General features: G+C 41.0%; 4 protein-coding genes across 7 annotated transcripts; 3 read left to right on the top strand and 1 right to left on the bottom strand.

The window, feature by feature from the left end:
- The first annotated feature begins 297 nt into the window (after window positions 1-297).
- Window positions 298-1629, top strand: LOC117140284 (mitochondrial import receptor subunit TOM20 homolog). Its single transcript, XM_033303115.1, has 3 exons — window positions 298-504; window positions 569-644; window positions 1167-1629. Exons 1-3 carry the CDS (start codon window positions 375-377, stop codon window positions 1474-1476), a joined length of 516 nt encoding a protein of 171 aa, XP_033159006.1. The 5' UTR covers window positions 298-374; the 3' UTR covers window positions 1477-1629.
- Window positions 1630-2025: 396 nt separating this feature from the next.
- Window positions 2026-4505, top strand: LOC117140283 (fibrinogen-like protein 1). 3 transcript variants are annotated; one of them, XM_033303113.1, is made up of 4 exons: window positions 2026-2083; window positions 2150-2259; window positions 3168-4231; window positions 4303-4505. In XM_033303113.1, exons 2-4 carry the CDS (start codon window positions 2185-2187, stop codon window positions 4433-4435), a joined length of 1272 nt encoding a protein of 423 aa, XP_033159004.1. In that variant the 5' UTR covers window positions 2026-2083; window positions 2150-2184; the 3' UTR covers window positions 4436-4505. The 3 variants fall into 3 exon arrangements, with proteins under 3 accessions (XP_033159004.1, XP_033159002.1, XP_033159005.1); XM_033303111.1 differs by having other exon boundaries at window positions 2028-2259; XM_033303114.1 differs by having other exon boundaries at window positions 2028-2259; window positions 3173-4231.
- A 1879-nt stretch (window positions 4506-6384) lies between these two features.
- LOC117140701 (fat-like cadherin-related tumor suppressor homolog) lies at window positions 6385-24518 on the top strand. Of its 2 annotated transcripts, XM_033303764.1 has the most exons (22): window positions 6385-6517; window positions 8645-12097; window positions 12154-12260; window positions 12319-12526; window positions 12591-12652; window positions 12712-12867; window positions 12930-13302; window positions 13365-14373; window positions 14430-14615; window positions 14675-14849; window positions 14906-15168; window positions 15232-15961; window positions 16022-16199; window positions 16262-16702; window positions 16767-17167; window positions 17227-17535; window positions 17598-22896; window positions 22959-23240; window positions 23299-23487; window positions 23805-23834; window positions 23988-24119; window positions 24181-24518. In XM_033303764.1, the coding sequence occupies exons 2-22, from the start codon at window positions 8671-8673 to the stop codon at window positions 24315-24317; spliced, it is 14094 nt and encodes a 4697-aa protein (XP_033159655.1). In that variant the 5' UTR covers window positions 6385-6517; window positions 8645-8670; the 3' UTR covers window positions 24318-24518. The 2 variants fall into 2 exon arrangements, with proteins under 2 accessions (XP_033159655.1, XP_033159657.1); XM_033303766.1 differs by lacking the exon at window positions 23805-23834.
- Window positions 24517-27563, bottom strand: LOC117140702 (dynein regulatory complex protein 11). Its single transcript, XM_033303767.1, has 8 exons — window positions 26828-27563; window positions 26449-26773; window positions 26106-26395; window positions 25887-26043; window positions 25572-25835; window positions 25348-25505; window positions 24707-25290; window positions 24517-24641 (listed from the first exon to the last, which is right to left on the bottom strand). The coding sequence occupies exons 1-8, from the start codon at window positions 27561-27563 to the stop codon at window positions 24537-24539; spliced, it is 2619 nt and encodes an 872-aa protein (XP_033159658.1). The 3' UTR covers window positions 24517-24536.
- Window positions 27564-27572: the final 9 nt, after the last annotated feature.

The raw sequence follows: 27572 nt of genomic DNA on the forward strand, positions 1-27572 counted from the left end.
AAAAAAAATTAAAATCATTAGTTTTGGAGACTTTGACACTATCTTTGATTTTAAGTGAATAATGCAAATTAAATAAATATAATACATGAAGTTTGATTACGATTATTTCTTAGCGTATTAACACTTGATCCCACAGTATTTCTGAATAAACTAAAAAAATACATTTAAATTTCATACTTAAAATTAAATAAATATACCTTAGCAAAATTTAAAAAGAAAACAGTGTTCCAATCAACCGTTTCAAATTAGTGCGAAACAAGTGAAAAACATGAAACAACAGTAGTTGGCGATATCGATTTTTGTTTTATGTAAATCGATGGCACATGCGGAATGTAAAATAAGACAAAGTTAATACAGAGTATTTCCGTAATAATATGATTGAAATGAACAAAACTGCAATCGGCATTGCAGCGGGAGTGGCTGGAACTCTGTTTATTGGATACTGCATCTACTTCGACAAGAAGCGCCGCAGCGATCCCGAGTACAAGAAGAAAGTCCGTGAGCGTAAGAATCCCCAATGCGCCCCAACTGAATTATGAAAGAAACTCAGCATTTCATCACTTTGTAGGTCGCCGTCGCAACAAGAAAACCGGCACTGCCAAGTCTGGAGTTCCCAATCTGAACGACCATGAAGCCATCGAAAGGTAGGACACTCCCATTGGAGTCGCATTATATAATGTGGCACGTGTAGTGGTGCCTGGCGATTCAGTACACCTCCATTCAAACAAACAAGCCCACATATGTTTCTCCAGCCAAATCGATGTACATATGTTATGTGGAGTCACATTACACTTGCGTGTTCATTGTGTGTGAACCCTCTTCTCTGCTTATTACTTCAGGCATCTAAAGACGCCTCTGCCTTGGATTACCAAGCACATTTCAGTGTTGGGATTTTCAGCAGGCTTCCTGCTAAGAAATTCAGTTTCAGCATTTACAAACTTAGGGCTTTAAAGCACCTTGTATGGGCATAATTTCGTTACTTATTGTCCAGAATTTCATAGACTCATATGACTCATAGACTATTTCATAAAAAACCTACTTCTGCAGTATGATATGCACCTATTTATGTAAATCGTTTGTTTGACATTAATTCAATTTATAAACTTAAAGATAATGGTGTGCATCCAATCAGCTGTTCCAAACTAATTAAACCATGATATTTGCAGATATTTCCTTCAAGAAATCCAGCTGGGCGAAACCCTGATCGCCCGCGGAGACTTCGAGAGTGGCGTGGAGCACTTGGCGAACGCCATCGTCGTGTGCGGCCAGCCGGCCCGTCTGCTGCAGGTGCTTCAATCCTCCCTTCCAGCTCAAGTATTCGCGATGCTGATCGTCAAGATGCAGGAGTTCGGCAATCGGGCGGCCGAGGGCAACGACGGGCCAATCGTTTTGGGGCAGAGCTCGGAGCAACAACTGGACGGAGCCAAAATTATAGAGTGTTCATCTGGAAACGCAAGTATCGACGACCTCGAATAGTACTTGGAGATGTCAACAGAAATTGAGATATAAATTTCAACAGTAGAAATTAAGGGCTTCACATATAAACATTATATTTTTTTTATATATTGATTTCTCTGGATGTTCCCAATACATACAAATAAATATGCGTAAACTGTTAACACTTAACAATTGAGCTTTGTTTTGTGTGTGGTATTTACGTTAGGCGAATATCAAAGATCAACTCTGCAGACCTAAATGTTGTCAAATATGTTCATATTACCGGGTATATGTTAAAGTGTGTGAAAGTTTATCAACAATAAAAGATTAATAATCATGTTGTATATCTTCGGAATAAATATATCTCCTAAGCAATTTGATAATAAAGGTGTTCCAATGTGTCTTTTTTTTTTGTCTTTAAATGGAAATATTTATTTATAGGAAAAGCGTACTCTAGGCAGATAAATCTAATGAGAAATTGTTCTTATACAATTATTTAAAGCGTTAAAAAGTAAAGATGATACCCTGTAATTCAATTTAGGGAATACCCCCACGCCATGTTCTAGCCTGACTGCGTAAATCCGTCAGTCCATATCTGGTCACATCACAAGCTAAATAGCTTCGCACAATCCATCGTCTTTTATTTGTATATTGCGTTGTACTCCACCTTCATTGCACGGCGTATTGCAAATTTCTTTTGTATTGCTTTCAGGTACGAAAAACCGTGGTGCTGATGAATTGATCGCCATGAAGCCGGAGGACCAGAACAACTTTTCGCAAAAGTCACGATCCTCTCCAGATTCCAGCACTGAGAACAATTTGGTGAGCAATACGATTTTTTCTATTCTCGACAGAGAAGTAGGAGTGAGAAATTGGAAAATTCTTTCGGTGTATCGATATAAATTGGCAAGTACAATAAAAACCAAAGACACTAGAATATTATAGCTCAAAGAAGCTGGGTTCGGAAAAATCGAATATTTAAAAGTTTTTATCGTTGGCCCACCCTTAAAAAAACCTTTTACAAACATTTTTTTCGTTTTCCCACACTTAAAAAATAACCAATTCCGTTAGCACACCCATTTAAAATAAAAATTTTCAATTAAAAACGTTTGTCCACTCTTAAAAATTAATAATTTCATTTGCCCACCTCTTAAAACTAAATAATATCGATTGAAGAGTGGCAAAACAAAAAAAAAAATGTTGCTTAAGTTTTTTTAACGGTGGGCAAACTAAAACAAAAACTAATAATAATGGCTGGGCAAACGTTTTTTATTAATAATATTTCGTTTTAAGAGATGGTCAAACGCTTTGTTCTCTGAGTAGACCGAGATAAGCTTGAATATCTTATATTCTCTAAAGTATACATGTTTTCAAAATTCAAACGTGGTTATTGCTATTTAAGAAAAAAAATTCGAAAAATGTCAACTTTTTTCTCAAGAACTGGAAGTGGGCATAAAAACTAATTGGTGGGCAAAAATGGGCAAACTATTTCAGCTCTTAAATTTCAAAAATTTGATTTTTCCTGAACCCAGCTTCTTTGAGCTGAATATTATTTTAATGTCTTTGACAAAAACTCTTAACTCTTTTCGCTTTATATGTACTTCCCGGGATTCCGATAGACCAAAGACAGTAGTGCCTCTGGATAGACTCAGTCAGATCAGATAGTGATCCTAATCATGAATTCATTCACATAGTTCTCAGCGAATCTTGAATACCCTTTGGTTTTTCAGAGCAGCAGTGATTCGGAAATGGAATTTGTTGGCACAAGTGCACAGGGAATCCTGAAACATAGGAATAAGGATGAGAGGAAAATATCGGAACTCAAGCGAAAGTTGGCGGAGACCGAAATAAATCTAAAGGCCCAACAGGAAAAGGGCAGTATGCTTGAAAACTGCATCAAGGATAAGGATGATCTTATTAAGACCCTGCAATTGTCGATTGACTTAGTATCGCAAACAAAAGAAATGACCATACAGAAATTACAAATTCAAATTATGGACTTGCAAAGTTCTCTCGACTTGAGTAGGATTGCAATTAAGGACAACCATGGAGGAAATTGTGCTCCAGCACATGATAAAGTTGTGAAAGAACGAAAGGAGTTAAATATGGAAAATGGAAAATTTCGAGAGGGGAATGATCAGATTGTTGAAATCGAGAAAATTTTGAAGTCAAAAGATGCGGAAATCGCCAGACTAGAATTCAAAATTGACGAGTCGAAGCTAAAAATTGTGAAACTGGAAGATGCAGTAAAGGCGAAGGACGAAAAGATAGTGAAAATGAAAGAGATATTGTCCGAGTATAACGGGAATAATAAGGACGACGATGAATTCGTATTCCTGGGCTTTTCCAATGTGCCTTCAATTAAATTAGTGACACTACCTAATTTCGAACCCTTTGCCTCAGTTTTCGAGGATATTCCTTCTGCCGGTCGTGGTTGGATGGTAATCCAGCGTAGAATCGATGGCAGTTTCGATGACGTCATCAATTCAAAACTAAAACAAGGCTGTGGGGATTTGGGTGGCGAGTTCTGGCTTGGCCTCGAAAAATTGCATAAAATGACGACAAATCGACGAATGGAACTGTATATCCAGCTCGTCGATTTCGACAATGTTAGTGCTTATGCAAGATATGATCATTTTGTGATTGGAGATGCAAAAGAGAACTACAAACTACTTTGCCTTGGTAAATACTCAGGAAATGCTGGCGACGCATTTAGCAGTCATATAAACCAAGCCTTTGATGTCCTTAATCTATTCCATTTGGAATCATCGAAATGGTGGGGTACAATGAACTGGTATGTATAATACATTTCTGTGTCAAAAAATCTTGTTTTTTTAAATGATTTTGAAAAAATGTATTTTCCAGTAACTTAAACGGAATATATAAGAAATCCAAAATTGAGTTGCTCACGCCGGATGGCATTTGGTGGGGTAATTGGAATCTTGGGAAGAGAATTTCCCTAAAATCGTGCAAAATGCTAATCAGACCAATGCCGTGAGCCAAGTATAAAAGCTTGTCAAATATCATTGTCTCGGAAATAAAAGTTGGAAAATAACTTCTACCTGTTACATTTTACGCCTAATTATTTTAGAATGTTAAGTTTTAGTGTCGACAAAAGAGTGGATAACAGGCGTGAAGATCCTATAAATGCTGTATGTTGTATTTGCAAGTAAAATCTAGCTTCACTTGGGATTTTATTTATCGTAATAATACCGACATTCTTGTTTTACGGTCGAGGGAAATTTACATGAAAATCCCACCAGATGGCGCGCTTGATAAAATCTTTTATCGCAGGCTTGCCGTATTATGGCAAAGTTATATTGTTATAAATAAGTTATAAATATATTTTTAAAAATAGTAATAGTAATAGATAAACACTTGATACATAATAATGTGGAGAAGGCAACAAATTGCATCCAACAGTGAAGTGGAGCATTTTCCTAGCCTCACTAAATATTTAGCCATAACAAATACAGTGGTCTAAAGCATGTAAGAAGTCAGACATATTCATGTTCTCCGCAATAAAGCTGGGATATTTTTACCAGAGAAGGTCAAAGGACTCAATAACAGAAGGGGAAATAGGGGTGCTCCATGCCCAAGCTGGGCCGGATGAGCTCGAAGTTGCTGTTCGAGGTTGCAGCTCGAGGTGGCATCCGCAGGATATGGCCCAACTCGTTAGGACCTCGAAACGAAAAGTCGAATCAGTTGAATTTCTGTTCTCATTGACTGCGGTTTAAGTTGCTTTAAATCGCAGTAAACGGTGTGCGTCGTCGGTAGCAATTGAATGAAGGAAAAGTATGTTTCAATCGAAAGTCCTGTTGTTCAGTTAATTTGACTCGAGCTTAGGCGACGGATACGCGAGTCGATAAATGTATCTGCGCCCATACGCATTTCCAGTGCAAGTGATGTTTATCTGTAAAATGCAGAAATATGTACGTATTCGTGCTGTGTGCCACAAATACCTCCGAGTCGACCAGTAGTCCACAATAATATTGCTTTACAAATAAGTGTAACAGTGAATTGGGGTTGCATAACCCCCTGTGGTGATACAGATAATGAGAAACCAAATATATCCAACCAAAAATCAGTGGAATAAGCCACAACATACACCTCCGAACAGGAAACTTCTGCGATGGTCTGGGCTACATTTCTTGAATTGCGAAGCCATTGCAATGCGGATTATGGGAAACGAAGGGTTCCATTCCTTGTTTACGTCCTAGAGATTTCTGATATTTTTTTGGGGGCGTCAACCTTAATTGACACCCAAATATATTGCCAGGGATCCATGTTTTTAATGAATACTATAGCATTTAAATAAAGTAGTTTCCAAGTTTTGATAATTAATCTAGAAAGTTTAAAGAACTTAACTTCTTTTACATATCAGATTGATATGTTCCTTTAGAAGAAACCTAAGAAACAACAATATTGTATGCAAACCAAATAAATAGGACTTCCTTTTAATTAGTTGAGTGCTCTCTTTAAAATTGCACTCGACAAAAACCCAAATATTATTTTTTATAATATCTCCATATTAAAATTTTTGTTGTTTTCTTAAATGAAGCCGTTTGAAACGTAAGATAAAGCGCTATTCGCTAAGGAAATTATTTTGTTTCAGAATTTATTTTTATTGATAACATACAAATATTCTAAACATTTAATTAGTTTTAATAATTCGTTTTGACCACTTGTTGAAAGGTTATTAAAGCGATTTTTTTGTATTGTTTGACAATTTTGTATTTATTAGACGAAGGCCCTCGCTTAAATTCGTGTCAATTCGCGCCTAGCAGTACATTCGATCTGTAAATTATCGCAGTATTCGATTCTTGCAATCGATGTTAGCATTTTCAAGAGAGAGCAATAGCGGGCGGAGTTATCGGCGATCGTAGTTAGTGGTGCATATGTACATGCAGCTGCCAATTAATGTGAGTGTGTAATCCGCGTCTAGAGTGCCTGAAATCGGAGATGAATGAAAATACAAACCGATGAAAGTGATCGCCCCCGAAGCTAACGAGCAACCAGCGAAAACACCGAATATTAGATAGTTCCAGCCAAGTTGTGGGATCCACTCTAAATTACAAAGGTATACACACATATGTACCTGAGTGCGTTTGTATGTGGGCCAAACATTTTCCAAAAAGAAGTTTCAACCGAGAATTGTGCATTTCTGTGTTTTAAGCCAATAAAATACCCAGTGCCAGGCCCACGGAGTTTATCACGTCGATTCGGAGTCATGTGTGTGCGTGTGTTTGTTTACTTACCTTATCGGAAAATTAAGCCCACGGAAAAGAGACACATGTTATCTTTGTACACCGATGTGCTATGTACATATGCATCGCCTACATAGGTATACCTATGTATGCATGTATGTATGTACATAAATGCTGCACTGCTATGTAAAAACTGGAGTGAGTGCTCGTAATTGTGTGACTTTGTGGACTGATTTTCGGAGTGAGAATGCAGACAAGTTAAGAAGGGTTCTCAGACATTGCTTCTGAATAAACATCAAAGTTGGAAGCACTCCTCAGTGATTCACATGGCCTGTGCTCGCTAACCCGTTTCGACTTCTTTTCATGTGCATATATGTACGTACATATGTGTGTGTTAGGGTCTTATTACTCATATTTACCTACGCGCCGCACCAATTTCGCAACCTTCACGTTTTCATGAATCGAATAGTCGAAAATCTCGGAATTTCCACTCCCAAAATCCCAACAAGTGGTTCCCTCAGTCAAGTGATTATGCTGATCTGCTATGCTGGTGAAAATTCATTTTAAAAGTGTAGCCTTCACGGTTCTTAAAAATTGTAAACAACAAATTTGAGACTCGAAAGCGACGTGTTATGAAAAATATTCCAAACACCTCTTTCATTCAGTTTTATAGGGAAAATGAAGCTCTACTTTTCACACGTTTGGTTTATTAGTTTTTGTTATCTGGCAAAGGTGTCAAGTAAGAGGCTTTGTGCCCACAACCTAACTACTTGGATATCAAGTTATAGAGAAATTTCAGTTCCTTGTGATCATTTACAATTTGAAAACCATCCAGGAACACCCCAATTTACTTCATAATTCGTTTGGAATTCGAGAATAACACAAGTGCAAAATGAGAATCTCTTGAAATACATACACCCGTTTATCTTCAGCAGTTTTTTTTAAATTGTTTTTTTTAAGAATATCATTCTATTACATTAAAATCCAGTCGTCTTTCATAAATAGTGAATAAGCCTTGAAGATAGAACATGTTTTGTTTTTGCAAGCAAGGTGAATTAAATTAATGAAACAAATTTTAGAAACCGATTACTACTATAAATGACATCAGAAGTGTGGCTGATAAGCTGGTCGTGCCCCTTTAAAACAAAATCTGGGTCAAATCGATTGCGGAAGGCGTCTCCTACAATTTTTCTTGACGCCCAATCATCTTCTTGGAAGAATTTAAATTTAGGCTTATGCCATATGAACACTCAGTTTTCAAGAGTGAATTTATTTAAATGTACTCAATATAACAAAGCTTATAATTTTAGCATTTTGTTTATTTATTTATTTTATTTTACCCATGTTATTTGAAATTTGCTTCATTTGTTTTCACATAATTTGTATGCATTAAATCAGGTACCTTGCAAAAGTTGTTAAGCTTAAATACTTATTGTCAGATTAAAAGGTGGCGTAAATTTGCCAAAATTAGAAGCTGAATATAGTACACTTAATAGACGACTATTGTTCCTGTTAGATATAATCGTTTAAACAAAATGGAGCACTTTAAATAAATTATGTAGAAGAAAGATTGCAAATTCCAGAAAACGTGGAGATGCCCATCTCGTCCGCCGTTTGAAATGCTTTCCCATCATTGGAGCATTTCCACATTTTATAGGAATTATATGCATTATGTATGATAAATGTATTATGTACATTCTGAATAACAATAAAAAATGAAAAATGGTTAAAACTGGATGTGTTAAATAGCCGTATATTTGATTTCGGCTCGCAATGAGTGACTTACATTGTGTTGTGCATATCTGATTAACAATTTGTATAATTGCGAACATTAAAAAGTTGAGGTTTTTCCTCGTAGGTCGCTAATATTTAAATGCTTAATTCTAAATTGAGCTTAAACCAATGACTTCAGATTGGATTACTGGAACACTACTATAATTAAACGATGTTCAAAATAAACCCTGTCTAACTAAATGATAACCATTCCGTTTACCTTGCAGGATATTATGTGAAATTAGAGCAGTATATGTTTACTATGAAGATTAAAAAATATGTAACTCCTGTAAAAAGAAAAGCTTTCACCATACTCCAATGGATTTCACTACTGTGTAGTCTATGGTTGATCCCCACTGTACAAAGCAAGGCCGATGAGAAGCACACGGCGACCCTGGAGTATAGACTAGAGAACCAACTGCAAGATCTGTATAGGTTTAGCCATAGTGTATATAATGTTACCATACCAGAAAATAGTCTGGGCAAGACTTACGCCAAGGGAGTATTGCATGAAAGACTGGCCGGCCTGAGAGTTGGCTTGAACGCAGAGGTTAAGTATAGGATAATTAGTGGCGATAAGGAGAAGCTGTTTAAGGCGGAGGAGAAACTGGTCGGAGATTTTGCCTTCTTAGCGATTCGAACTCGGACAAATAACGTTGTGCTAAACAGAGAAAAAACTGAGGAATACGTTGTAAGAGTGAAGGCACATGTACATTTGCACGACCGAAATGTATCCAGCTATGAAACGGAGGCGAATATCCACATCAAAGTACTGGATCGCAATGACCTGAGTCCGCTGTTTTACCCGACCCAGTACACCGTTGTTATTCCGGAGGACACGCCCAAATATCAAAGTATTTTAAAGGTCACAGCTGACGATGCTGACCTCGGCATCAATGGGGAAATCTACTACAGCCTCCTGATGGATAGTGAATACTTCGCTATCCACCCAACCACTGGCGAAATTACTCTCCTGCAGCAGCTTCAGTATGCGGAGAACTCGCACTTCGAGCTCGCGGTGGTGGCCTACGATCGGGGATCATGGGTGAACCACCAGAACCACCAGGCCAGCAAGGCGAAGGTCAGTATTTCGGTGAAACAGGTTAACTTCTACGCTCCAGAGATTTTCACGAAGACCTTCTCGAGCGTGACGCCAACATCAAATCCTTTGATTTATGGAATTGTACGAGTAAACGACAAAGACACTGGGATAAATGGCAACATAGGGCGATTGGAAATCGTCGATGGAAATCCGGATGGCACGTTTCTTCTGAAGGCGGCGGAGACCAAAGACGAGTACTACATCGAATTGAATCAGTTTGCGCACCTCAACCAGCAACATTTCATTTACAACTTAACCCTGCGGGCGGAGGACCTCGGAACACCCCGTAGATTCGCCTACAAATCCGTTCCGATTCAAATCAAGCCCGAGAGCAAAAACATACCCATATTCACACAGGAGATTTACGAAGTATCCATTCCAGAAACGGCACCCATTAACATGCCTGTGATAAGGCTCAAAGTGAGCGATCCAGACTTGGGCAAAAATGCATTGGTCTACTTGGAAATCGTGGGTGGAAACGAGGGCGACGAGTTCCGAATTAATCCCGATTCGGGAATGTTGTACACAGCGAAGCAGCTGGATGCCGAAAAGAAGTCAAGTTATACCTTAACAGTGTCCGCCATTGATCAGGCAAATGTTGGGTCGCGGAAACAATCTTCAGCGAAGGTAAAAATCAGCGTACAGGATATGAACGACAATGATCCCATTTTTGAGAATGTCAATAAGGTCATTAGTATCAATGAGAACAACTTGGCTGGCTCGTTTGTTGTGAAGCTCACTGCCAAGGACAGGGATTCTGGTGAAAATTCATACATATCGTATAGTATTGCCAATCTAAATGCGGTTCCATTTGAAATCGATCACTTTAGCGGTATAGTTAAGACCACATCACTGCTCGACTTTGAAACAATGAAGCGCAACTATGAGCTGATAATCCGTGCATCCGATTGGGGATTGCCGTACAGAAGGCAGACGGAAATCAAACTGTCCATCGTCGTCAAGGATATCAACGATAATCGGCCGCAGTTTGAACGTGTGAACTGCTATGGCAAAGTGACCAAATCGGCGCCGATGGGCACCGAGGTATTCGTTACCTCAGCCATTGACTTTGATGCAGGCGATATAATATCCTATAGGTTGAGCGATGGCAACGAGGATGGCTGCTTTAACTTGGACCCCACATCGGGTGCCCTGTCTATTTCCTGCGACCTGAAGAAAACAACCTTAACAAACCGTATTCTCAAAGTTTCCGCCACGGATGGCACCCACTTTTCCGATGACTTGATCATCAATGTACATCTAATGCCCGAAGATTTGGGCGGAGATTCCAGTATTCTACATGGTTTTGGATCCTTTGAGTGCCGGGAAACCGGCGTGGCCAGGAGATTGGCGGAAACATTGTCGTTGGCCGAAAAAAACAATGTAAAGAGTGCATCCCCATCCGTTTTCAGTGACTTGTCTCTAACACCCAGTCGATATGGCCAAAATGTGCATAGACCAGAGTTCGTGAACTTCCCTCAGGAGCTGTCCATCAACGAAAGTGTCCAATTGGGCGAGACAGTTGCTTGGATAGAGGCCAAAGATCGCGATTTGGGCTACAATGGAAAGCTGGTATTTGCAATTTCAGACGGGGACTACGATTCGGTTTTTCGTATTGATCCAGACCGCGGTGAACTGCAGATCATTGGATATTTGGATAGAGAGCGGCAAAATGAATATGTCCTCAACATCACCGTCTACGATCTGGGTAACCCGACCAAATCGACGTCAAAAATGTTGCCAATAACGATCCTCGACGTGAACGATAATCGCCCGGTTATTCAGAAGACATTGGCCACCTTCCGGCTGACTGAGAGCGCCAGGATAGGAACCGTGGTACACTGCCTTCATGCCACGGATGCGGACTCTGGAATCAATGCTCAGGTGACATATGCCCTGTCGGTTGAGTGCAGTGATTTCACGGTAAATGCTACAACGGGATGTATTCGTCTGAACAAACCACTGGATCGCGAGAAGCAGGATAACTACGCTCTTCACATAACTGCCAAGGATGGTGGCAATCCCGTGCTATCCTCGGAGGCACTGGTTTACGTCCTGGTCGACGATGTCAACGACAACGCGCCCGTTTTTGGAGTTCAAGAGTACATATTTAAGGTGCGCGAAGATCTGCCCCGTGGAACAGTGTTGGCCGTAATCGAAGCGGTGGACGAAGATATTGGACCCAATGCCGAGATCCAATTCTCTTTAAAAGAGGAGACCCAGGATGAGGAACTATTCAGAATCGATAAGCACACGGGTGCAATTAGGACTCAAGGATATCTGGACTATGAGAACAAACAAGTGCACAACCTTATTGTCAGTGCCATCGATGGCGGAGATCCCTCTCTGACTTCGGACATGTCCATAGTGATAATGATCATCGACGTCAACGAGAACCGATTTGCGCCCGAATTCGACGACTTTGTGTACGAGGGAAAGATAAAGGAGAACAAGCCGAAGGGAACCTTCGTAATGAATGTCACAGCACGGGATATGGACACGGTGGACCTGAACTCCAAGATCACGTACTCAATCACAGGTGGCGATGGACTGGGAATTTTTGCGGTCAACGACCAAGGTTTGTATTGCCTTCGTATGACATCTTAGAGGGATTAATGCAAATACATTGTGCAGGCTCGATAACTTCCTTGTCGCAACTCGATGCGGAGACGAAAAACTTTTACTGGCTGACGCTCTGTGCACAGGATTGCGCAATAGTTCCCCTCAGCAATTGTGTGGAAGTGAGTAAATACATATATCTAAAGATGCCCCGTAAACTAACATGCACTTAATCATTAGGTTTACATCCAAGTCGAAAACGAAAACGATAACATTCCTCTTACGGACAAACCAGTGTACTACGTTAATGTCACGGAAGCAAGTGTGGAAAATGTGGAGATCATTACCCTAAAGGCTTTCGATCCCGATATTGATCCCACTCAGACTATAACATATAATATAGTTTCCGGAAATCTTGTCGGGTACTTTGAAATTGATTCGAAAACAGGTATGAATTTATCAATTTAAGCTTTATTTATATACATTTTTTTCCTAATTGTTCATGTTCTTAGGAGTGATTAGGACGACAGAACGCAAATTGGATAGAGAAAATCAAGCGGAACATATTTTGGAGGTATGTTTGTTAGCTTTTCCGTAGTTATAAAGCAAAATAGCTGAGACAATTTCTTTCAGGTGGCTATATCAGATAACGGATCTCCAGTACTATCTTCTACATCGCGAATCGTTGTGTCAGTACTGGATATCAACGATAACAGCCCCGAGTTTGACCAAAGGGTCTACAAGGTGCAAGTTCCGTCTTCAGCCACAGTCAATCAATCTATTTTTCAGGTATGCCTAAGGCTCTCAATGTTGAATTACCGAAAATGGTCAGCTAAATTATTGGTTTTTAGGTCCACGCTATCGACAGCGACAGTGGCGAAAATGGTCGAATTACCTACTCAATTAAGTCCGGAAAGGGTAAGAATAAATTTCGCATCGACAGCCAAAGGGGCCATATACATATAGCAAAACCATTGGACTCCGACAATGAGTTTGAGATTCACATCAAGGCTGAGGACAACGGAATTCCTAAGAAGAGTCAAACTGCTAGAGTTAATATTGTTGTAGTTCCTGTAAATCCTAATTCGCAAAATGCACCGTTGATAGTCAGAAAGACATCCGAAAATGTCGTAGACCTTACGGAAAATGACAAGCCTGGATTTTTGGTCACTCAAATTTTGGCTGTCGATGATGACAACGACCAGCTGTGGTACAACATTTCCAGTAAGTTAAATAGGTAATTCACGTTTTGAATACTTTTTGATATTTCGCATGCATTTTTACAGATGGCAATGAGGACAATACCTTTTACATTGGCCAAGACAACGGAAACATACTGCTTTCAAAATATTTGGACTACGAGACCCAACAGTCCTATAATCTGACTATCAGCGTAACTGATGGCACATTCACAACGTTCACTAATCTTTTGGTTCAAGTGATCGATATTAATGACAACCCCCCTCAGTTCGCTAAAGATGTGTATCATGTCAATATATCCGAAAACATTGAAGAGGAATCAGTTATAATGCAACTCCACGCCACTGACAGAGATGAGGACAAGAAGCTATTCTATCACCTGCACGCAACTCAGGATCCGTCGTCGCTGGCATTGTTCCGAATCGATTCCATAAGTGGAAATGTTATTGTCACTCAGAGATTGGATTTTGAAAAGACTGCGCAGCATATACTCATCGTTTTTGTTAAGGATCAAGGAGCGCCTGGAAAAAGAAACTATGCCAAGATCATTGTGAACGTGCATGACCACAACGACCATCATCCAGAATTTACTGCTAAAATAATTCAAAGTAAGGTTCCCGAAAGCGCAGCTATTGGCTCTAAGTTAGCCGAAGTGAGGGCCATAGATCGAGATAGTGGTCACAATGCCGAGATCCAGTACTCGATTATCACGGGTAACGTGGGTAGTGTGTTTGAGATTGATCCGACTTTCGGTATAATCACATTGGCTGGCAACTTGAATATCAACAAGATCCAGGAGTACATGCTTCAAGTAAAGGCCGTAGATCTGGGCAATCCACCGTTGTCATCGCAGATTCCGGTGCACATCATTGTCACCATGTCCGAGAACGATCCTCCGAAGTTCTCAACCAACAACATTGCCATAGAAATATTCGAAAACCTGCCCATCGGAACATTTGTTACTCAAGTCACCGCTCGGTCGTCGTCATCCATATTCTTCAATATTATTTCCGGCAACATCCACGAAAGCTTCCGCATTAACCCCTCCACTGGTGTTATTGTTATCAATGGAAATATCGACTATGAGTCCATCAAGTAAGCAATAAATTGTACTACAATTTTATTTTTTAATCAAATTTGTGTTATCCCAGGGTATTCAACCTTACGGTTAAAGGAACCAATATGGCAGCCGAGTCATCCTGCCAAAATATAATTATACATATCCTAGATGCTAACGATAACATTCCGTATTTCGTGCAAAATGAATATGTTGGAGCACTATCCGAATCCGCCGCTATTGGATCTTACGTACTGAAAGTACACGACTCATCAAAAGAGTAAGTTTTTGTAGTTGGACCTCCACTGCGGTATTAACAATAATATATTTGTTCTTCAGTCATTTGACATTACAGGTCAAGGATGCGGATGTCGGAGTAAACGGAATGGTTGAATACCACATAGTTGACGATCTGGCAAAAAACTTTTTTAAAATAGATTCGACAACTGGCGCTATTGAACTGTTACGACAATTGGACTACGAAACAAACGCTGGTTATACCTTTGACGTTACGGTAAATGAAGCATAAAATAGCTTTGGATTTTTGTGTACAAATCTTGTGTATTTTAGGTTAGTGATATGGGAAAGCCCAAACTACATTCCACTACAACTGCACATGTGACGATTCGTGTCATAAATGTTAACGATTGTCCTCCAGTATTTAATGAGCGTGAACTCAATGTAACTTTGTTCCTTCCAACTTTTGAGAATGTGTTTGTTAGACAAGTTAGCGCAAAGGATGCTGATAACGATACCTTAAGGTTTGACATTGTGGACGGAAACACCAACGAATGTTTCCAGATCGAAAAATACACCGGAATAATTACAACACGGTAAACTAAGCTCTAAGCTACAATATTTACTTAGAACATAAACCATAACTTTTTTCTTTTAAGAAATTTCGATATACTAAATAACGAAAATGATCGGGACTATGCCTTGCACGTCCGTGCCTCCGACGGAATATTCTCTGCAATTTTAATAGTTAAAATTAAGGTTTTGTCTGCCATCGACTCGAATTTCGCATTCCAACGTGAATCGTACAGATTTTCTGCATTTGAAAATAACACAAAGGTAGCTACCATTGGATTGGTGAACGTGATAGGAAACTCACTGAACGAAAACGTTGAGTACCGCATCCTGAACCCAACACAATTGTTTGATATTGGAATCAGTTCGGGAGCCCTAAAAACCACTGGAGTTATTTTCGATCGCGAAGTAAAGGACTTGTACAGACTCTTCGTGGAAGCAAAGTCAGTGCTATACGACGGCATGAATTCGAATGTTCGCAGAGCTGTAACGTCCATATATATATCCGTCTTGGATGTGAACGATAACTGCCCCTTGTTTGTCAATATGCCCTATTATGCCACGGTCTCAATTGACGATCCAAAAGGAACGATTATAATGCAGGTCAAGGCCGTTGACTTGGACAGTGCGGAAAATGGCGAAGTTCGGTACGAACTTAAGAAGGGCAATGGGGAGTTGTTCAAACTGGACCGCAAAACTGGGGAGTTATCCATAAAGCAGCACGTCGAAGGTCATAACCGAAACTATGAATTGACAGTGGCTGCCTATGATGGCGCCATAACACCTTGCTCCTCAGAAGCTCCTCTGCAGGTTAAGGTGGGTTCCCTTACGAAACAAAAGGAAACATTTCAATACAAACTGCTTTTTCCATTAAAGGTTATTGATCGTTCCATGCCCGTATTTGAAAAGCAGTTTTATACTGTTAGCGTCAAGGAAGACGTGGAAATGTACTCGGCCCTTTCCGTATCCATTGAAGCTGAAAGTCCCTTAGGAAGGAGTTTAATTTACACAATATCTTCCGACAGTCAATCGTTTGAAATTGATTACAACACGGGTAAAATCAATCAGCCCCATCTGTTTCATTTCAAAATGATCTAAGCTTATATTTAATTTCAGGATCAATTTTTGTCGTAAATGAATTGGATTACGAGAAAATAAGCTCACACGATGTTTCCATTCGAGCGACTGACAGTCTTTCTGGCGTTTATGCTGAAGTCGTTTTATCTGTTTCCATTATGGATGTCAATGACTGCTATCCAGAAATTGAGAGTGATATATACAACATAACCATTCCGGAAAATGCATCGTTTGGAACACAAATTCTGAAGATTAATGCAACTGATAAAGACTCTGGAGCAAATGCGAAACTTTCCTATTACATCGAGTCCATTAATGGGCAAAACAATTCAGAACTGTTTTACATTGACGTCACAGACGGAAATCTGTATTTAAAGACTCCATTGGACTATGAACAAATTAAGTATCATCATATAGTCGTTAACGTAAAGGACCATGGATCGCCATCATTAAGTTCCCGATCAAACGTATTTATAACAGGTAGAATTCTATGTCGCTTTATCTCTTACAGACTAATTTGTGAATATATATTCTATTATTCCAGTTAAAGACTTGAACGACAATGCTCCATGTTTCGTTGAGCCGTCGTACTTCACCAAACTGTCAGTCGCAGCTGTTCGTGGACAATTTGTTGCTCTGCCTAAAGCATACGATAAGGACATTTCCGATACAGATTCCCTGGAATACAAAATTGTTTATGGAAATGAATTGCAAACCTATAGCATTGATAAGCTAACAGGAGTGATTTCTCTTCAAAACATGTTAAACTTCACTGATAAAAGTAGCACAGTCTTGAATATTTCCGTGTCCGATGGAGTTCATACGGCATATGCCCGGCTCAAAATATCCTTACTGCCAGAAAACGTTTACAGTCCACAGTTTGATCAAAGTACTTATGAGGCTCAAGTTCCGGAAAACTTGCTACACGGTCATAATATAATCACGGTAATTTAATAGATTAATAAATAGGCTATTAGGCTAGTGTAACGATAACTGTTTTTTAGGTAAAAGCATCGGATGGAGACTTTGGCACCTACGCGAATCTTTACTATGAAATAGTTTCGGAGGAAATGAAAAAAATCTTTCTCATCGACCAATCGACGGGTGTAATAACCTCAAAAGTAACTTTCGACCGTGAAAAAAAGGATGAGTACGTGGTGCTACTGAAGGTGTCCGATGGTGGCGGGAAATTCGGGTTTGCCTCCCTCAAGGTTATAGTCGTGGACGTGAACGATAACGTTCCTTACTTCCTATTGAAGGAATACAAAATGGTTGTAAGCACAACAGTGGAAGCAAACCGAACTATCCTGACGGTAAGAAGGGTCTGTCCTTTTAAGTAGTCCCTACTAAACAACTTTGAACTGTTTACTTACAGGTTAAAGCGAAAGACGACGATATTAATGATAATGGATCGGTGCATTACCAAATTGTTCAAAAATCCAACGATAAGACAGTAAAGGATGTGATCGAAATCAACGAGAAAACTGGAGATATTGTGCTTAAAAGCAAGGCGGAATCTTACGGAGTGAACTCCTATCAGTTTTTCGTTCGTGCTTCCGATCGTGGTGAACCTCAATTTCATTCGGAAGTTCCAGTATCAATCGAAATAATCGAGACTGATGCCAATATTCCAACTTTTGAGAAATCTTCAGTTCTACTCAAGATCATAGAGTCAACGCCACCAGGAACCGTGCTAACGAAGCTACATATGATTGGAAACTATACGTTCAAATTCTCAATAGCAGCGGATCAGGATCACTTCATGATATCCGACAGTGGTGAACTGATCCTTCAGCAGACATTGGACAGGGAGCAACAAGAGTCGCACAATTTGATTGTAGTGGCGGAAACTTCCACGGTTCCCGTTTTTTTCGCCTACGCTGATGTTTTGATTGACGTTAGGGACGAAAATGATAACTATCCCAAGTTTGACAACACATTCTACAGTGCCAGTGTGGCTGAAAACAGTGAAAAGGTCATATCCTTGGTGAAAGTGTCGGCCACAGATGCGGACACTGGGCCAAATGGCGACATTCGTTACTATTTGGAAAGTGATACTGAAAACATCCAAAATATTTTTGACATTGACATTTACTCTGGCTGGATCACCTTGCTAACCTCCTTGGACAGAGAAGTTCAGTCCGAGTACAATTTCAAAGTAATTGCTGCCGATAATGGCCACCCAAAGCATGATGCAAAAGTACCTGTAACTATCAAAATCGTAGACTATAATGATAACGCACCAGTATTTAAGTTACCTATCGAAAGGCTTTCTGTTTTCGAAAACGCGCTGCCTGGCACAGTTTTAATCAACTTACTCCTTATTGATCCCGATATCGAGAAACAGGAAATGGACTTCTTTATCGTTTCTGGGGACAAGCAAGCCCAGTTCCAGATCGGTAAGAGCGGAGAGTTATTTATTGCCAAACCATTGGACCGCGAACAGCTCATGTTCTACAACCTAAGCATAATAGCCACTGATGGAAAATTCACTGCCAAAGCCAATGTGGAAATAGATGTAAAAGACATAAACGACAATACGCCTTACTGCCTAAAACCCCGCTATCATATCTCCACCAATGAATCAATCTCGATTGGAACTACACTCGTTGAGGTCAAAGCGATTGACTTTGATTTTCAAAGCAAACTGCGCTTCTATCTTTCGGGCAAAGGTGCGGACGATTTCAGTATAGGAAAGGAAAGTGGCATCCTGAAGGTGGCAAGCGCACTGGATCGGGAGACGACCCCCAAGTACAAATTGGTAGCACATGTGCAGGATGGCAAGGACTTTACGCAAGAGTGTTTCTCGGAAATAATCATCACGGTCAATGACATAAACGACAATATGCCCATTTTCTCAATGGCTCAATATAGAGTGAGTGTACCCGAGGATGCACAACTGAACACTTTGATCACGAAAGTGCACGCGATGGATAAGGATTTCGGGGTAAATAGACAAATCAAATACTCGCTAATGGGCGAAAACCATGATTATTTCAAAATATCAAAATCGACTGGTATCATAAGGCTGGACAAAAGTCTCGATCGTGAAACTATTTCATTGTTTAATCTCACTGTGAAGGCGGAGGACTGTGGCGTTCCAAAACTACACTCCATTGCCACAGTTGCTGTGAACATATTGGACATTAATGACAATCCACCCGAGTTCAGTATGCGACAGTACTCGTGCAAAATTCTAGAAAACGCCACTCACGGCACAGAAGTGTGCAAAGTTTATGCCACTTCGATAGATATTGGGGTGAATGCGGATATTCACTACTTCATAATGAGTGGCAACGAGCAGGGGAAGTTCAAAATGGATTCCACCACAGGCGACTTGGTGCTAAATGCAACCTTGGACTATGAAATGTCCAAGTTTTACTTCTTGACCATACAAGCTATCGATGGCGGCACTCCGCCGCTTAGCAACAATGCCTATGTGAACATCTCTATTCTGGACATTAATGACAACAGTCCCAAGTTTCTGCAAAACCTGTACCGCATTAATGTCAATGAAGATATTTTCGTGGGCTCCAAGATTCTGGACGTCAAAGCCACGGACGAGGATTCAGATGTAAACGGTCTTGTAACTTACAACATTGAAAGGGGCGACAACATAGGCCAGTTTTCAATAGATCCGAAAAACGGAACAATAAGCGTTTCGAGGCCATTGGATCGTGAGACTATTTCTCACTACACTCTGGAAATTCAAGCCTGCGATCAGGGAGATCCTCAAAGATGCAACAGTGTGCCAATCAATATAAACATTTTGGACACGAACGACAATGCACCCATCTTTTCCAGCGCTAACTACAGTGTTGTACTACAAGAAAACCGACCTCTGGGCTATGTATTCCTTACCTTCAAAATATCAGACGCAGACGAAACACCCAATACCACGCCATACACCTTCGATATTAGGTCTGGAAATGAGGGTGGCCTTTTCCGGCTGGAGCAAGATGGTTCCTTGAGCACGGCCTCGCGATTTAATCACAACCTGCAGGACGAATTCGTGATTCAGGTTCGAGTTTTCGACAACGGCACACCTCCATTATATTCCGATGTCTGGGTGGTTGTAAAAATAATTGAAGAAAGCCAATATCCGCCGATTGTCACACCACTAGAAGTAACCATAAATTCATTCGAGGACGATTTTTCGGGCGCATTCATTGGCAAAGTTCATGCCTCGGATCAGGACAAGTATGATGAATTGAACTTTGGCTTGGTGTCCGGTCCCGAGGACATGTATCAGAGCTCGAAGCTGTTCAACATTTCCAACAACACGGGAAAGATCTATGCCATATCCAACCTGGATATTGGTCTGTACAAGCTGAATGTGTCTGTTTCGGATGGTAAATTCCATGTCTTCTCCATTGTCAAGATCAACGTGGAACTAGTAACCAGTGACATGCTAAAAGAGTCGGTTGTCATTCGATTCAGTGGGATTTCAGCATCAGAGTTTCTCCTGAGTCACAGGAAAACCTTTATGCGCTCCATTCGCAATATCATGCGCTGTCGCCAAAAGGATGTAATTCTCATCACCCTTCAATCGGACCATCAAAAAGCATCACAACATGCTGTGGGTATTCGACGAGCCAGGTCCATTGACTCCGATTTGAACGTGGTGTTTGCAGTGCGGAAGCAGCAAATAATACCCGATTCCGATGAATTCTTCACAAGCGATGAAATTCGGCAGACACTGATAGACAAGAAGAACGAGATTGAAAACGAAACCAACCTGGTGGTGGAGGATGTACTACCATCCACCTGCCAAAGCAACAAAAACGACTGCGTTCACGGGGAATGCAAGCAGATATTACAGATCCTGAAGAACAACGTTACCACCACCTTTACGGATGTGATTAGCTTTGCTGCTCCATCTTACATTCCGGTGAATACATGTGTCTGCCGACCAGGATTCGATGGAAAGCATTGCAAAGAAACTGTGAATGCCTGCTCCACGGATCCGTGTTCCCCGCAGAGGATCTGCATGCCGTCTGGCTCGACTTTGGGTTACCAATGTGTGTGTCCCAAGGGATTTTCAGGAACCTACTGCGAGCGGAAGTCTTCGAAGTGCAGCAATGAGTCCTGTGACATGGGTCTATTCACTGCGGTGTCCTTTGGCGGCAAGAGCTATGCCCACTACAAGATCAACAAGGTAAAGGCGAAGTTCACGCTGGAAAACGAGTTTTCCTACTCCCTGCAGATAAGAACTGTGCAACAGACTGGGACTCTGCTGTATGCCAGCGGCAAGGTGGACTACAACATCCTGGAGATCATAAACGGAGCTGTTCAATACAGATTCGATTTGGGCTCGGGCGAGGGAGTCATCAGTGTGTCCAGCATTAACATCTCTGACGGCGAGTGGCATCAAATCAGCCTAGAGCGGTCCCTCAATAGTGCCAAAGTGATGGTGGACAACAAGCACGTCTCCCATGGCAGTGCTCCGGGTGTGAATGGCATCCTGAACATCCAGTCGAACGATATCTTTGTAGGCGCCGAGGTTCGTCCGCATCCATCGATAATTGGCTACGAGGATATTCAGCGCGGCTTCATCGGCTGCATGGCAAACATCAAAATAGCCAAAGAGTCGCTGCCATTATACATTTCCGGCGGAAGTACCATTGCTGCCTTGAAGCGTTTTACGAATGTCGAGTTCAAGTGCGATCCGTCGAATGTGCTGGTGCGCCTGGGTATTTGCGGATCTCAGCCGTGTGCCAATAGTGGAATCTGCAAGGAACTCGATACGGACGTGTTTGAATGCGCCTGTCAGCCCCGGTATTCCGGCAAGCATTGCGAGATCGATTTGGACCCCTGCTCATCGGGTCCCTGCTTGTTTGGCGGCAGGTGCGACTACCACGGACCCAACAACTACAGCTGCACGTGTCCCATCCACTTATCCGGAAAGAGGTGTGAGTACGGCAAGTTCTGCACGCCGAACCCGTGCAAAAACGGTGGCATTTGCGAGGAAGGCGATGGAATATCGCACTGCATGTGCCGCGGCTACACGGGACCCACTTGTGAGATCGACGTGGATGAGTGCGAGAATCAGCCGTGCGGCAATGGAGCGACCTGCATCAATGAACCCGGAAGTTTCCGATGCATTTGTCCATCTTATCTCACAGGAGCCAGCTGCGGGGATCCCCTGTACTCGAACTCTATTTCTACAAAGCTGAAGAACTTTTCTATAGAGCATATTAGCGGGATCATTTCCGGCGTGGCCGTGGTACTGGTCATCATCAGTTGTGTCCTGTGTTGCGTGGTGTTAAAGAGGAGTTCCTCTTCAAAGCGAAGGAACCGACTAGAGAAGGACAAGAACAAGCCGTCGTACAAGGAGGCGAACTTGAACTCACTGGTGGACAAGGACAACTACTGCAAACCAAACGTTAAGTTGAGTAACTTGGAGGTTAACCAGCGTCCCATTAGCTACACAGCAGTTCCAAACGACAATAGGAGCAATAGGAATTTTGTAAATAACTTGGACATCCTGCGTAGCTACGGTTCGGCCGGCGATGAACTGGAAAATGTGCCATTCGAGTACCAGAAGGTTAATCGAAACAAGCAGCATGTGAACATAAACTCCTGCCATTCCACCGATGCAGATAATGCCTACAAACAAGAATGGTGCGAGCAAATGCATTTAAGAACCTTCAGTGAAAATAAACTGAACAATGGTTAGTCAACTGCTCTTACTGTCAGTTAGCAATAACAAATATTAACCTGCTCTTTATTTCAGAACTTAAACGAGATTTCGGACCATCTGTGAGTCGCTTTTCAACTGGGAAACTAATCCAAGTTGAAATGCCCAACGTGTGCCACTCTTCCAGTGCGAATTTCGTTGATTATTCAGCTCTTGCCAATGGTCAGTATCATTGGGACTGTTCCGACTGGGTTCGCAAAAGCCATAATCCCTTGCCAGATATAACCGAAGTTCCTGGAGCAGAAATAGCTGACTCGTCGAGCTTACACAGCAACGATAGCAACGAGTCTAAGTCGAAGAAAGCCTTTTTCGTGCACAGTAAGTATTGAATTTAAAACTTCTTTTCCCGACCAATAACTGATTTCACAACCAAAAGGGGAAGACGGAGATGTTGATCCGACGAGGGATATAGCCGCGTTGAATGAGGATATCGGATCGTTGTATTTGGACTCGGAGGCAGAGAGCTGCTTGGAGCCGTTTATGTTGCCGAGATCAAGTAATCAGCCACTTTCAAGACTGAGTTCTTTTAATAATATCGAGAATGAAGACTATAAATCAAATACAGGTAAAACACTTCGTTAATATGGTAGAAAAAATGTTAATAGCATCTAATAAAATACAAAAAAAAAGGAATTGATTATCACTAAACGTTTTCATGCTTATGTATCATAACAAGCATGTTTATCTTATTGGTTGTTACAAAATCGCAGCTTATTTTTCATTTTATAATTTTAAATAATTTTCTTTAAAACATATTGCACACAATTTCAAACTACTTAACAAACCTTCCTCTTATAAGTCATTCTGTTATGCCTTTGAACTTCCTAACAAATAACATCTTTGTATACTAACCTATTTAACTACTTCATTTCATGCAATCAGTGCCTTTACCGTCGAAAGTTAGTCATTCGTGTAAGTTTTGTATTCATTATAAGTAATAGTCAAATGGTTATTTATAAATTCAGGTCAATGCCTTAACAAACGTTCTATATTATACTGAACCTGTATTACATAAAATGTAACAAGAATCTTACTGAAAATTTCCATATCTGATCTATTCCACAGGCAAAGTATATTTAAGACATCCTGATTCGTATTTACCGACGATGCATTTTCCAAGTGAGACCGATGGGGAAAGCTCTATGACCGAGGGGCCGATTTCTAGGATGGAAATGAAAACCAGAAGGACGATAAGTGGTAAGCAAGGGAAATGCCTTTACATATCGTGCAACTATCACAATTCTCTCTAATTATGCAGAACATTCAGAGGAGGCATACCTATTTCCATGCACTGTCGGAGAAATTGGATCCAACAGCAACATTTCGGTTCGACTGTGTGAAATTGAAGATTCTGAGTTGGAGGAGTTTTTACCACAACAACAAACAAACAATTAAATGACATGCTTAAAATATAAGAACTACATTTTACACCAATTATTTCATTTCGTTAGATACTATTTTCCATAGGAAAAACTTTGGTTATATATTTTCAATAAAAAAAAACACAAAGAACATCTGCACTTCCATGGTATCATTACTTTAATGCCAAGGTAAGTTTACACTTACATGTTATAAATAAAAATGCATATTAAAGTATGTTTTAAACTTATTTATTTATTTCTTTTTGGTTGCCTTCGCCAACTTTTGAGCCATATACGATTTTCTCAGCTTTTGCAGCTTGTTCGCGCTGCCGAACCATTTATCGAACTTATCCATTATCTAAAAAGAATTTCAGTTTAATGATTTGGTACTAAACATTAAGCATATTAAGTAAGCAAGTATACCTTCTCATCTGGAGGGAAAATGGGAGGCTCATTCTTGCTCAGGAAATATTCAAGGAACTCGTTCGGATCCAATGCCTCATTCTTGAGTCGCATCCTACGGTCGATGTTCAAGGTCTCCTTTACGTTATCATCAATGTCGCCGGAGTTGTACGCCTGCAGGACGCGCGCCAGTGCGGAGTAGGCGTACTCCTTCATGTCATCTGGGGCGTTCTCGGTCATCAGTTCTAGCCACAGCAGGAAGCTAGTGCCGTAATCGCACTTCGGAATAAGCAGGACTTTTTGGAACGCTCGCTTGATGCCTCCATTGGCCGCCCAGGGCATGTTACTCGTGCCGACCAGTACAATTTTGTCATTTTTCTTCAATGGTTTCAAGATCTTGCTAGCTAATGAGGTGCCCAGCAGTTTGGGGTTAATGTCCACTGCCTCAGGCGGAACCTTTTTCCAAAACAGTCTATGCGCCTCCTCGATGTACATTATGGTGGGCTGAAAGGCCTTAGCCACTTTTAGAATAACATGCAGGAAGTACTTCAAGTCTTTGGCATATTTGTAGGTATTCTCGGGACTTAGGTTCATAAAAACAGCATCTGGAGTAGACAGAAGGTTTAAGTGTTCCGAAAAACAAGCACTTCAAAATGTTATACCTAGTTCGGATGCAATGATTTCACACAACAATCGTTTTCCGCTATTCAGAGGTCCAATTAGCAAAAGAGACTTCGGCTTCGGTACATCGAATTCGCCCATTCCCAGCATCGACTCTTGGATAACCATTTTAATGTCACCCTTTGCTGGACCCAATGTGCTGAATTTTAAGTCGATATTAGTTTTTTTTGTTAGCCTTAGTAGCTTTCAGCAAGTAACTACATACGTTAAGCCATCTTCATCTCGAGTGTCGTCTGCCACAAAGTTGAAGTCCGTTATGAACTCATCAAAGTCCCTGTGACCAATTTCCTCTATTATGCCGGCATCTTTGAGCTCATTGTACAGGGATTCCAGTGTCCTATCGCCTGTCATGTCCTTGGGCTTCTTCTTCCTCTTCTCCTTCTTCTTCTTAGGATACTTCACCTTGAGAGCCTTGTACTTCTCATCGTTATCCTTCGCCAAGGCCTCCCGCAGCAACTCATACTCAACCCTGGAAATTGGAAAGTTACATTTTCATTGTAAATGTAAATATATATATTACCTCATGTATTCGTCGACCAAGCCCCTCACTTCCTGATGAATCTTTGCCAGTTGCTCCTCTGTAACCCATTCCTTGATGGGGTCATGATTCTTGTTCAGATATTCATCGACATTTCTCCAGTCCTTGGAGTACCTCTTCATTGTCTCTTCAATGTTTTCTGCAATTGAAGAGAGTATTTGAAGACACTGGAAACATTGCCCATTGAGTCGAACTATCTACCAATTGCCTTGCTTGCAGTTAGCTCGTAGCCAATGTCGATGACTCCAGCGTCCCTCAATTTCTTCCGACGTTTAGCTTCCTTAATTTTCAGCTGTTTGAGCTTTTCCTTCTTTTTCCTCTTCTCTTTCTTCTCCTTATCGCGAAGTTTCTTCAGCTCAGCTTTTGACAGTGGCTTTTTACCAAGGGATTCCTGAAATTCCATTGGGGTCATTGTTTCATCAATGACAACCAGTACCGTTCCTTGTTTCACAGGATCGGGGTAAGGATGAAAATTCCCAGTCGCGTCGTAGCTGTGAAGTACGAGTTATACGTTGCCGCTTTGCCTCAATGAAAAACAACTCACAATTCCTTGAACCATGCCCGGATATGATCGGATATGTCTTCCATCATCCATGGACTTCGGACTTGCAGCAGTCGGGTGCGCTCATCGTTGATCAAGTTGATGAAGTCCTCATCCAGCTTCTTCTTGAGCATCTCGTTCTTGTACATTTCCATAATAGAGTTTGCCTTCTGATTAGGTCGCTTCAGTTTCCTCATTTTCTTCATACCATACAGTTCCTCCCTGAACCGCTTCTTTATCTTGACTATTTTCCGCGTCTTGTAACCACGCCAACAACTTTGGATTTTACAAGCAGCATTGTTCCGTATTGCACTTAAGGCTTCCTCATCTAGAAAATATTTAAAAGCCAAATCAATTGTTTTGAAACAATCTACATACTTGCCATCTATTGCGGTATCCGCTACATCATCCTTTTTAATGAGGTTTTCGCAGGACTCGTCCGCCTTCAAGAAGTCAGCTGAAAAAATGGTTCTCTTCACGGGAATACTCATTGCCTGATCAGGCTTAAAGGTGAATTTGTAATTGATCTTCTTTCTTTGATGGACCTTGAGGAACTTTTTCTTGTCGTACTTTATGTTGGACTTGTAAACCCGAGCTCGGCGCGCCCTCTCGTGAGCTTGGATAAGCTTGACGGCCTCACTGATCGGAACCCAATCCTGGGCTGCCTTTTCTTCCTTTTCCTCATCGTTCATGTACAATCGGTTGTCGGCTATGATATTTTGAATGTCCAACGGGCGACGGTAAAGGAATTGTGGTGACCTCCATACGACCAGGTCCCGTGGTGTTAGCTTCCTAGCGATCAGCGCCTTATCTATGTATACGTATTCGCTCATTTCCAGGTCTTTTAACTCCTCCTTGAGTTGCATTAGCTGCTGAGTGGCATTCTCCACCAAAACTCGTACCAATGCCCGCTTTTGCACTTGGAAAGTATTGTGGTATATGAAACTTAACTTATCGACCAGCTCCACATACAAAACATAGAGCTCTGCGTAAATTTTATACGATATAGCCTTTTCCTCTGGCGGCTCAATCTTCTTCAGGCGGTTCTGCTTCTTGATTAGTTGGCCAATTTCCTTGCGCGTGTAGACCCAAAATTTATGGTTAAGATCGAACGACATTTTGGATTT

The sequence above is a fragment of the Drosophila mauritiana genome, chromosome 3L, assembly GCF_004382145.1.
Source record: "Drosophila mauritiana strain mau12 chromosome 3L, ASM438214v1, whole genome shotgun sequence".
NCBI classification, from domain to species: domain Eukaryota; kingdom Metazoa; phylum Arthropoda; class Insecta; order Diptera; family Drosophilidae; genus Drosophila; species Drosophila mauritiana.

What these genes read in the sequence shown, in the direction of transcription:
- LOC117140701 (XM_033303764.1), top strand. Translation starts at nt 8,671, where the DNA reads ATGTTTACTATGAAGATTAAAAAATATGTAACTCCTGTAAAAAGAAAA. An exon ending in GCTGTGGTACAACATTTCCA is followed by an intron (nt 13,303 to 13,364) that starts GTAAGTTAAATA and finishes GCATTTTTACAG; the next exon opens with ATGGCAATGAGGACAATACC. An exon ending in AAGCTCCTCTGCAGGTTAAG is followed by an intron (nt 15,962 to 16,021) that starts GTGGGTTCCCTT and finishes TTTCCATTAAAG; the next exon opens with GTTATTGATCGTTCCATGCC.
- LOC117140283 (XM_033303113.1), top strand. Translation starts at nt 2,185, where the DNA reads ATGAAGCCGGAGGACCAGAACAACTTTTCGCAAAAGTCACGATCCTCT. An exon ending in CCAGCACTGAGAACAATTTG is followed by an intron (nt 2,260 to 3,167) that starts GTGAGCAATACG and finishes TTGGTTTTTCAG; the next exon opens with AGCAGCAGTGATTCGGAAAT. An exon ending in TGGTGGGGTACAATGAACTG is followed by an intron (nt 4,232 to 4,302) that starts GTATGTATAATA and finishes TGTATTTTCCAG; the next exon opens with TAACTTAAACGGAATATATA.
- LOC117140284 (XM_033303115.1), top strand. Translation starts at nt 375, where the DNA reads ATGATTGAAATGAACAAAACTGCAATCGGCATTGCAGCGGGAGTGGCT. An exon ending in CAAGAAGAAAGTCCGTGAGC is followed by an intron (nt 505 to 568) that starts GTAAGAATCCCC and finishes ATCACTTTGTAG; the next exon opens with GTCGCCGTCGCAACAAGAAA. An exon ending in GACCATGAAGCCATCGAAAG is followed by an intron (nt 645 to 1,166) that starts GTAGGACACTCC and finishes TGATATTTGCAG; the next exon opens with ATATTTCCTTCAAGAAATCC.
- LOC117140702 (XM_033303767.1), bottom strand. Translation starts at nt 27,563, where the DNA reads ATGTCGTTCGATCTTAACCATAAATTTTGGGTCTACACGCGCAAGGAA. An exon ending in TTGGTCGACGAATACATGAG is followed by an intron (nt 25,836 to 25,886) that starts GTAATATATATA and finishes TCCAATTTCCAG; the next exon opens with GGTTGAGTATGAGTTGCTGC. An exon ending in AATCATTGCATCCGAACTAG is followed by an intron (nt 25,291 to 25,347) that starts GTATAACATTTT and finishes TGTCTACTCCAG; the next exon opens with ATGCTGTTTTTATGAACCTA.